Source organism: Lycium barbarum, chromosome 10 (assembly GCF_019175385.1).
Source record: "Lycium barbarum isolate Lr01 chromosome 10, ASM1917538v2, whole genome shotgun sequence".
NCBI classification, from domain to species: domain Eukaryota; kingdom Viridiplantae; phylum Streptophyta; class Magnoliopsida; order Solanales; family Solanaceae; genus Lycium; species Lycium barbarum.
The window spans coordinates 114,534,542-114,544,092 of record NC_083346.1 but is presented as its reverse complement, the minus strand read 5'-3'; the positions used below and the strand labels follow the sequence as shown (position 1 = coordinate 114,544,092).

Sequence of the window (9,551 nt, the reverse complement as noted above, 5' to 3'; positions counted from 1 at the left end):
TCAAAAGTGCTTTTGGATAAAAACTATTTTTTTTTAGCTTTTGAAAAACTGTTCCTGCTACTCCCCAAAAACATTTATTTTCTCCCAGAACGTTAGTCAAAACCTCTTTTTTTTTTTTTTTTTTTTTTAAATAATCATTTATTGAAGGGGAAAAAAAAACACATTTAGAAAAAGAAAAAAAAAACCTTGGTCAAATAGGCAATTAGGGATATAAGTGTAAAATCACAAGCATACGACGTCGTTTAACTTTGGGGTTTAAGAGAGGTTTTTTTGAAGCCTAAGAAACTCACAAAAGCAAAATGTTGGGTCGAAGATTTATCTCTTTCTTGCGTCGCAATCCATCAACGTAAGATTATTTTCTTCTTTTAATACCATTTTCGCAATCATAGTATGCTAATTATTGTAAATGAATATAACAAGGTATTAGGAATATGGGAGAAAAACTGGAGTTGGGGTTAATATGCTGTCCCAAATGTGTCACCTTTCGGATTTCGAGATCTAAACAAGTCTTTCTTTGACTGTAATTTTTTCGTATATATTTTGCATTGTGCTTATAAGTTGTTTTCAGCTTATAGGCATAAGCCCATCCAACAGGCACTTAATAAAGAGAAATGGGTGTAGAGGATTTATATATCTATCGCAGCTAATTTGGAGTTGAGGTGCTAGTTGATTGTAGAAGCGGATCCAGGATTTGAACTTTATGAGTTCGGGATTGGGTTTGAAATTTAATATTTGTACATAGTTACTAATAGATTTCTTAACAATATATACAAGAGTCTAAACCAAAGCTACTATGTTTGGTTGAATCTATAGCTTATGTTGTGCATCTGCACCTTGTTGATTGATTGATTGACATGGTGTTGTAGTTCGGAAAAAGTGGTGGCGGAGGAAGGGAAGGCAAAGACATGGGGACGAAGAATAGTGTCGGGGACCTTAGTTTGCTTAACAGGAGGCGTTGCTCTAAGTGCTCTTGATGATCTCTCCATATATCATAGCTGTAGCAGGTTTGCTTTTTTGCTTCTTCTTATCCGTTAGATTTTGATTATATGGGAGGAATACCTTTCTCTGTGTCTGTTATAGGAAAGCTCCTGATTTTATCCTTCAGATTAGTAGTGTTAATTTTAAATGGCCGGGTTTGGTCGAATTTGTGCGGGTTGAAGGTAGGGTTAAAAAAACGGGTTGGTTTGTAACCCGCCCATATTAATATGGGCAAAAAACGGGTTGGACAAAACATGGGTGGGGTAAAAATAGGTCCTGACCCATTTTTATCTCCTAAAGCCGAAAACTTGCTGAATATTTACTTTAATTGTAGAAGGGTAGAGGGACGACCCATTATCCACCGAGTTTCAACTCGCTCAAATCCGACCCAACCTGCTCATTTTCCACCACTAATCTGGAGAACGCCAGATGAATATTTGAACTTGTTTTAGATGTTGGGGTTCTTATTTTCTTTGTTGTTTATGAGACTTTTGTAGTATGATTATGTGCTTCGAGGCTTGTCAGGTTGGGTTTTATTTTCTCAGGTATGTTTTATCTGCTCGGACACTGCTCCTATTGACAAGACAGTTGTAAAATTATAATTTTTAAGAGAACTTAGGAATTCCCTAGAAGTGTTAACAAAGGAAGAGTTCTGATATTAAGGATTGCTTTGACCCTGTGCTTATATTCAGAATAGATCTTGCCCCAAGGATTTAGTTTAAATAGCAAAGGCTGTACATAGCGAGATGAGTGGTAGGCGCACGTCGGCACTTTGAATCCCACCCTGTGAACCAACTTAGGTATTTAACTGTAGAAGGCTAGAGGGACGACCCATATCCACCGAGTGTCAAAGCTGAAAAGAGGGAAATTAAAGGTTATTGTTCTGAAATGAAAAAAAATACCCTGGAATTTCTCTCTTTCAGCTTTGAAACTCGGTGGATAACGGGTCGCCCCTCTACCGTCTCCAATTATATACTAGACTTGATCTTGTTACAAATTATATTCCATAGAAATCTTATATCTCACAATTTTAGATCGTGCAGAGACCTTGACTCCGGTGAGTTGAGCTCTTTTATGACATAGTCTAACTGCTAGCTAGTGTGATGGTAAAAATCCAAGTACTTTTGAGATGCTCTGAGCGCTCTGCCCAAATCATCTTAAGCTCTTGTTCAGTACTCCCTCCGGATCAAAAAGAGTGTCCACGTAGCCATTTGCACACCCCTTAAGAAAATACTAACTCCTAGACAAAAATAGGTAATTTGACTAAATTACCCCTAATTAAATAGGCGTTGGGAGTTGGTCACTTGACACTTAATAAGGGCAAATCCGAAAAAATAGGGTTAATTCTTTCTTGATTTGGTAAGTGCACACTCTTTTTGAACCAAAAAATAAAGGCTAAGTGGACACTCTTTTTGATCCGGAGGGAGTATTTCAGAGACAAGCTATTCCAACTCAATAACGAAGCAAGTCCATATCCAGACTTTGCATTTTACTCCCTCCGTCCCAATTTATGTGGCACCATTTGAGCGGGCACGAAGTTTAAGAAATAAGGGAAGACTTTGTTATGTTTACCAAGTCGTCCTTACTTTAGTGCCTACTTTTGTTGACTTTTCTTCACATTAAGTACATCTTTTAATGTTAAGTGGGACCCAACAAGGGTAAAATAGAGATGGTGCCATTAAATAGTTGCCAAATAAGGAAAGATGACATTCATTTTGAGACGGACTAAAAAGGAAATGGTGCCACATAAATTGGGATGGAGGGAGTATGTTTGTTGTTTGATGCATTACAAAAGAAAATCATACAACAAATTTCATGATCTTAACATTCGAGAAATGTATATCTTGACCACTTTGGTGTTATTTGTGGTATTTGTAAGGGTGGAATGCAAACTTTAGGATAGGATTTCACCTTGGTCTCAGTTACTAAGTGATATCAATGGCGAACCGTTGGTAGTTAACTGAGAGCTTGAGAAGTAATGATACCTTACTTTTTATTTGAGAGAATTGAATTATGACCATAAATGGATCTTTCTTTTAAAAGGGCTACTTGGGTTCTCCATTGATGTTGCAATCCTTCCCTACATGAGATTTTTAAGTTTGGGGAGGGATCTGGACAAAATGGATAGCCGGAACAAAGCGTGGCTTGGGGGGATGAACATAAAAGACTTTTGTTTGTGTAGATGGGTGCCTTGGAGGGATGAACATAAAAGACATTTGAAGGAGATAGGTTGTTGTCTCCTTTTTATGGTCTTAGCTAATTCTCACCTCATGAGTTAGCGTTTGCTGTTGCATTAGACTCAAGGTCCATTGCTTAACATGGTATGAAAGCTAGACCTTTTCTTTTTGTTGATTCCAGTTTTCTGCTCATTCAAAGCTGGAAGAATGATAACTCTATATGCATGTTTATATAGAGATTTATATATTTATACCTTTATATATTTCTCTTTTTGATAGAAAATTATGGTGTTAGGAAAAAAAAAAAAAAGGGATTAAGGCTCAAAGAAGGGTTCTAAGAGGTAAAATATGTATATTTAGATAGAAATAAAGATGCTAGAATTGTGGATCAAAGACAGTTACCAGTTTCAAAAAAAAAAAAAAAAAGAATTGTGTATCAAAGAAGGCCTATTTCCTTTTCAAAAATCGGCGTCATCCATTATTTTGCTTCGAAAAACATTTAGAGCAAGTTCTAGCCAAATTTACATCAAATTAGTTCTTGATCCCACTAACAAAACAACAGAAAAAGTCATAGTTAGGTGATAAAAGTATTGACTTACCTAATCATCTACCCAAATTCTGCAAAAAACTAAAGTATAAAGTAGTACATAAACAAAATACTCCCTCCGTTTCAATTTATATGAACCCATTTGACTGGGCACGACATTTAAGAAAGAGGGAAGACTTTTGAAACTTGTGATTCAAAATAAGCCTTGAAAATTTGTGTGGCTGTAAATCATTCATAAAGTGAATTTGTTTCCAATTTAGGAAAGAGGTCATTCATTTTGGCACGGACTAAAAAGGAAATAGGTTCAAACAAATTGAAACAGAGAGAGTATATTTTAACAAAGTTGATTCAAACCCCTCCCCATACTTGAACAAAAGCACGTCCCCAGACAAGACTAATCCTTCGCACGATCTCCATAACCTACACCATCTCCAACCAAGCTGAGTGATAATCACATCCATCCAATCCGTCTCACAGGGCACATTTTGTAGCATAAAAATCTGTTTTCCTTTCCCCTCGACCTCCCTTGACCCGTTGGTGCCTCTTGCTCTAGGATGAAACAAAGGGGTGTACCCCTCAAAGATGTTACTCAAATTCGGGAGACTTGAAAATATGTTGCTACTAGTTTCAGAGACAATAGGGAGTAGGGACCGTCATAGTCAGTGGTGGTGGTGTGTTTTCAGTTTGTGGAGGCTGATGTTCCATGTTGAAAACTTCATCTTAAATAACAAATCAGGGAATAGGACAAATTTATGGAAATTCATATGGTTCCTTGCATCCCCAGTATGCACTCATTCCTTTCACAAAGTTAGCAAGTCCCCAAATCATGGTAGTATTGTAGATTCCTTCCCGCCTTTTAATGTGAGCAATTCTATTCAATTTTTGCATCAGCCTACCCTCTATCCCCTTAATTTTTTCATTCATTTAGGCTTTAACATTTTCAATTCTTGTATTCAAAAGTTCCATAGTATACTTCATTGTTCCTAGAGGCACAAATGTTTGTCCTCTGTTCCTGTATAGTGGATATTCTTCTCCCATCTCCTTCTTGGACCACCAGTTTCCACCAGTTTCTTCGAAAGAGTTCTGTTTATTACTCCCTCCGTCCCAATTTATATGACACTCTTTCATTTTTAGTCAGTCCTAAACAAAATGACATCTTTCTATATTTAGTAATAATTCAACTTTAAGTTTACCTTTTTACCGTTAATGAAATGATTTCTAGCCACTCAAATTTCTATGGTTTGTTTTAGACCACAAGTTTCAAAAGTCTTCCTTTATTTCTTAAACTACGTGCCAAGTCAAACACCTTCACTTAAAATGGGAATATCTTTTTTGACATTGTCGGCTCATCATTGGCTCCGGTAGACTTCCAACATTCAAAATCGACCTTGTTATGTTGTTGGAACCCACATTTTCTTCTTATTTTTTGGCTTAAAACGGCAACCCCTGATATTCACATTTTCTTGATACCCACATTAAGTTCCTTTGAGTAGATGACATGAACCAAGATGTTGTTAGTAAAGATTCTAGGAATATTGGTATTTGGGACCAATCTACTACTAACAAATTTAAAATTGGTCCAGCCTTGTAGCGTATATCCGTACCTTTGATGCTACCTTTTAGCTCTGTCTGATTATTGTTTCCATGTTCCTTTGCTTGTTCTAGGAACACTCTTAGGTTCCTTTCCTGCCAAACATAGTATAAGGTACAGCTAATGCCATTCTATAAACTTCTAGACCTGCACTTATACCCTTGCACTGTGTTCTTGCCCCCCTTGCCTATCAAATGCTTGCCTTTGTATTCCTTGCCACTGGAGGAAGATTTTGTTCCAGATGGAAGCAGATATCTCACACTTAAAGAATAGGTGAGAGATACTTCCATTATCTGCACTACACCGAAGACATTACAAATTATCCACCATATCCCAAACAGCTAGCCTCTAATATATAACTTGCCATAGCTGCCAGCCTAAAGATGAATATCCACTTTGGAGAGCCATGGTTGGTAACATACTAATCTTCTCCAAGGCACTTGTAGGAAATCCCTCTCAGCTTTAGATACATCTTTTTATAGAGAAATTGCTTCTGCAATAGATCACCTTCCAAGTAACCAACATCTTCAAAGTATTTCCTGGCCTTTATAATTTTTTGCACCATCCAGGAAGCCTACTTAGTACTCCATCCCAATTTATGTGGCACCGTTTGACTAGGCACACAGTTTAAGAATAAAGAAAGACTTTTGAAATTTGTAGTCTAAAACAAACCTTAGACATTTGTGTGGTTATAAATAATTTCATTAAGGGTAAAAAAGGAATATTAATGTTAATTTAAGTTGTTTCTAATTATAGGAAGGTGACATTCTTTTTGGGATAGACTAAAAAGGAAAGTGTGCCACATAAATTGGGACAGAGGGAGTATTAATTTCCCATGCGATCCTACCCTTCCCATATTATATATGAACCCGCTGAATTGCACAATAATTTGCATATTGCATCTCTGTACCAAGTAAGGATGTCAAGAATATTTAAGCTACCAGCTGATTTTGCACAACAGATTTTGTCCCAAGCTAACAAAGCCTTGTGTAGTACTGCAGTATATCCTGTTCATAGGAACCTCCTAGATACTGCGTCAATTTGTTGAAAAATCTTAGGTAAAATAAAGAATTGAGACCCAAGGGTGTGGCCTATTGGTCACCGAATTGGGGGAAGAACCATGAGGTCTCAGGTTCAAATTCCAGCGGAGACAAAAACACTTGGTGATCTCTTCCCATTTGTCTAAGCCTTGGTGGTTAAAGTTAACTGGTACCTGTTGGTGGTGGGAGGTAGTAGGCATCCCGTGGAATTAATCGAGGTGCGCGCAAGCTGGCCCGGACATCAAGGTTTTCGAGAACAAAACACTCTTGATTAGTTGTACTCTGTCTCCCTTAGATGAGAACTTTGCTGTCCATGTTGTATTTGACCCACTCATGTCTCTGAAATATTGGAGCTAATTATAGCTGTCCTTTTACTGGTTTCTGGAATCCTATATGTGATGCCAGTAACCACGATCTTTTTAATTTCCTTCTCAAGGCAGATGCAAATAATTCAGTTGAGGAAACTAGTGATGCTTTACAAAACACTGATTTTGTTTTCACATTTCACATATTTCTGTAGGAGTAAGCTTTAGTTATGTAAATTATACATAAATGCATTGATTCTGTATTTCTTGGGTGGCATGGCAATGAGGATAGGGGTCGCGAGGGTTTTGGGTAGGGGTTTATTGTGGCTATAGCGATTCCAGTTTTCTTATTTCATCCTTTATTGTTCGCTTGCAGCAAGGCCTTGGAGAAAGCCAGTAAAAATAAGACGATTATAGATGCTATTGGGGAGCCTGTTGTTAGAGGCCCTTGGTATAATGCATCACTAGCAGTAGCTCACCAAAGGCAATCTGTATCATGCACATTTCCTGTCTCTGGACCACAAGGCAGTGGAATTTTTCAGTTGAAGGCAGTTCGTAATGGAGGTTGGTGCTTGGACTAGCCATTCTCTATCTTGTTTTTCATTCGCAGATACGAGTTCTGAAAAGTAGACATTCTCTGTTCTAGTTTATAATCCCAGATATGTTTTGTGGAATATTGAAGCCATAGTTGTTGAGTCATGTTGGTGATAAGGTCAAAATGTCCTGCAAATTTCCAAATCTATGCCATTAGCAATGGGGATATCTAATGAACAAAACAGTGTTTTTTTTTTTTGCTTAGCTTTCATTAAGAAACGAGTAACCTGGAATATAACTAGCTATTCCTTAATAATGAGGGTGTTTCCACCACAAGGGGTCCGAGTTGGTTGAGCAGGTGATCTCCCAAATGAGAGGTCTCAGGATGCTTTCTCGTATGGGGCTTGCGTAGTGCGGTTTACCTCTCCTGTGTAGTTTTGCGGGCTATTACACTGGAGCGGTTACCTTGTGCACATCTGAAGTGCAGCGGCGGCAAGTTCCCTTGTCAATAGAAAAAAATAATAAAAAAGAATAGGCATAATACATAAACAGACCCTCAAAATTGGCTTAACTGGCAAGTATGTCCTCCAACTTTGGGTAGGCACTTCAACAATTTGTATAAAGTTGAACACGTAAACACACATGCTGGCGTGACACATAAATTTTTGAGGTATCTAGATGATCATTTTGTGAGTTGGGAGTGTTCAACTGAAAAAGTGGAGACAAATTGAGGTGCCTACTTGTGGACACTCAAAGTTGGAGGGCATACTTGCCAGTTGAGACTAAGTTTGAGGGCCTGTTTATCTATTATGCCAAAACAATAACGAGGATGTTTCCAGAAGTGGGGTTTGTTCGTTGAATGAATTGTTGTTTAACTTCATTCAAAAATGAAACTTGGAACTTTTATAGAATCCAATTCGAAAATCATTTTTATTTTTGATCATTTCTTAGATTCCGTAGAATTGTATAGACTCCTTTTTCAATTTTAAGTGAATAATTACCTTAACTCATTAGCTCAACTTTACTGTAGAGAAAATATTATAATAGAAAGATGGTTTATAGTTGCATATACATGTTCATAATTGTCTCAAGGTACTTGTTCTACATATCTAACTAGTACTGCTGTTCTTTAATACCTTGGGGCAGAGGATAAATGGTCATCATTTTTACGGCCAAGCGACTGGGAGATACTCATTATGGAAGCTCTCGTCCATGTCCCCGGGAATGAAGAGAAGCAGCAAACATTTCGGATCAAGGTTTCAGATGACCTGCTTCCACCAGCTAGTAACGCATGCACGGATTGCACATCTCAGGAATCATCCTCTAGTGTGGAGAAGAAATAACGAAGGTTTATTCTGCCATGCCTAGAGTTTTTTTTTTTTCTTTTCATACAAATCATTCACATGATAACAAGTTTGTATTTAGGGCTCTTTGAAAATTTCCAGTTCCAAGGCACCAAATCTATGCTTGCATGAAAGAGGGGTCTTATTGAGGCAATTACCAGATTATACTTATTTATTAAATCGCGTAGTCGGGGATTCTCTTAATTTTCGAAGCTCTATGGAGGACAGTCATTGTTTGTATTTGATTTACCGGTATGAAAATGAATAAGTTCATCATCAAAATGTTGATTTTGGCAAGGAAAACCTTTTTGTGGATTTTTACCTATACTATAAATGGTTTCAATGTTGTTCACTTGGAGATGAGATAAGTTCATTTGCATTTTTACTGTTTGGCTTTAAGTTCACATTTTGAGCTGAATAATCAGGACTCTATATACCTATGTTGCTCAGACTCTTCAAAAATATTGCCGAATGTGTGTTGGATCCTCCAAAAATTGTACAGTTTTTGAGAATCCGGTATGGGTATAACATCATTTTTGGAGGGTCCAAACAACCTAGAATATATCCATTATTTTGAAATTGCTTAATTGTAGTAGTAAATAAAAACATTGATTTCCATAAACATATCCATATATAATTTTTTGTTGTCCCCTCGTTACGTCAAATTAAATTGACCCTCATCAACTAGGCTATGGTGGTTGGAAAAGTCAATAAACAAAGCTAATTAGGTGTGAGCTCTGTTTCTTTGACCAAATTCAATTTAATTTAAATCCAACATTGAAACGTATGAAGTTTCCTGAAGGTGACAAGATATTTTGTTTACAAGCCAATCGATTTCTTGACAACCAGGTTTATAGAATAGTAAACGTTTCATTTAAAAGAAATAAATCATTGAATCATGTTTATTTCCTATTGTTTTTGGCTTCCAACTTGGTGTTCAGCTCCCTCATTTGGAGCTCTGATTAATCCGATCTATTGCGTAAAATTCATTTAAAGAGAAGCCACTCTTTAACAAGATTTTTTTTTTATTCTCAAA

The 9,551-nt window shown here is 37.0% G+C and overlaps 1 protein-coding gene across 3 annotated transcripts; it reads left to right on the top strand.

Moving 5' to 3' along the window:
- Nucleotides 1-217: 217 nt before the first annotated feature.
- LOC132615088 (uncharacterized) lies at nt 218-8,873 on the top strand. 3 transcript variants are annotated; one of them, XM_060329643.1, is made up of 5 exons: nt 218-346; nt 867-1,004; nt 7,015-7,202; nt 8,319-8,520; nt 8,618-8,873. In XM_060329643.1, exons 1-4 carry the CDS (start codon nt 300-302, stop codon nt 8,513-8,515), a joined length of 570 nt encoding a protein of 189 aa, XP_060185626.1. In that variant the 5' UTR covers nt 218-299; the 3' UTR covers nt 8,516-8,520; nt 8,618-8,873. The 3 variants fall into 3 exon arrangements, with proteins under 3 accessions (XP_060185626.1, XP_060185625.1, XP_060185624.1); XM_060329642.1 differs by having other exon boundaries at nt 8,598-8,873; XM_060329641.1 differs by having other exon boundaries at nt 8,319-8,873.
- The last annotated feature ends 678 nt before the right edge of the window (nt 8,874-9,551 follow it).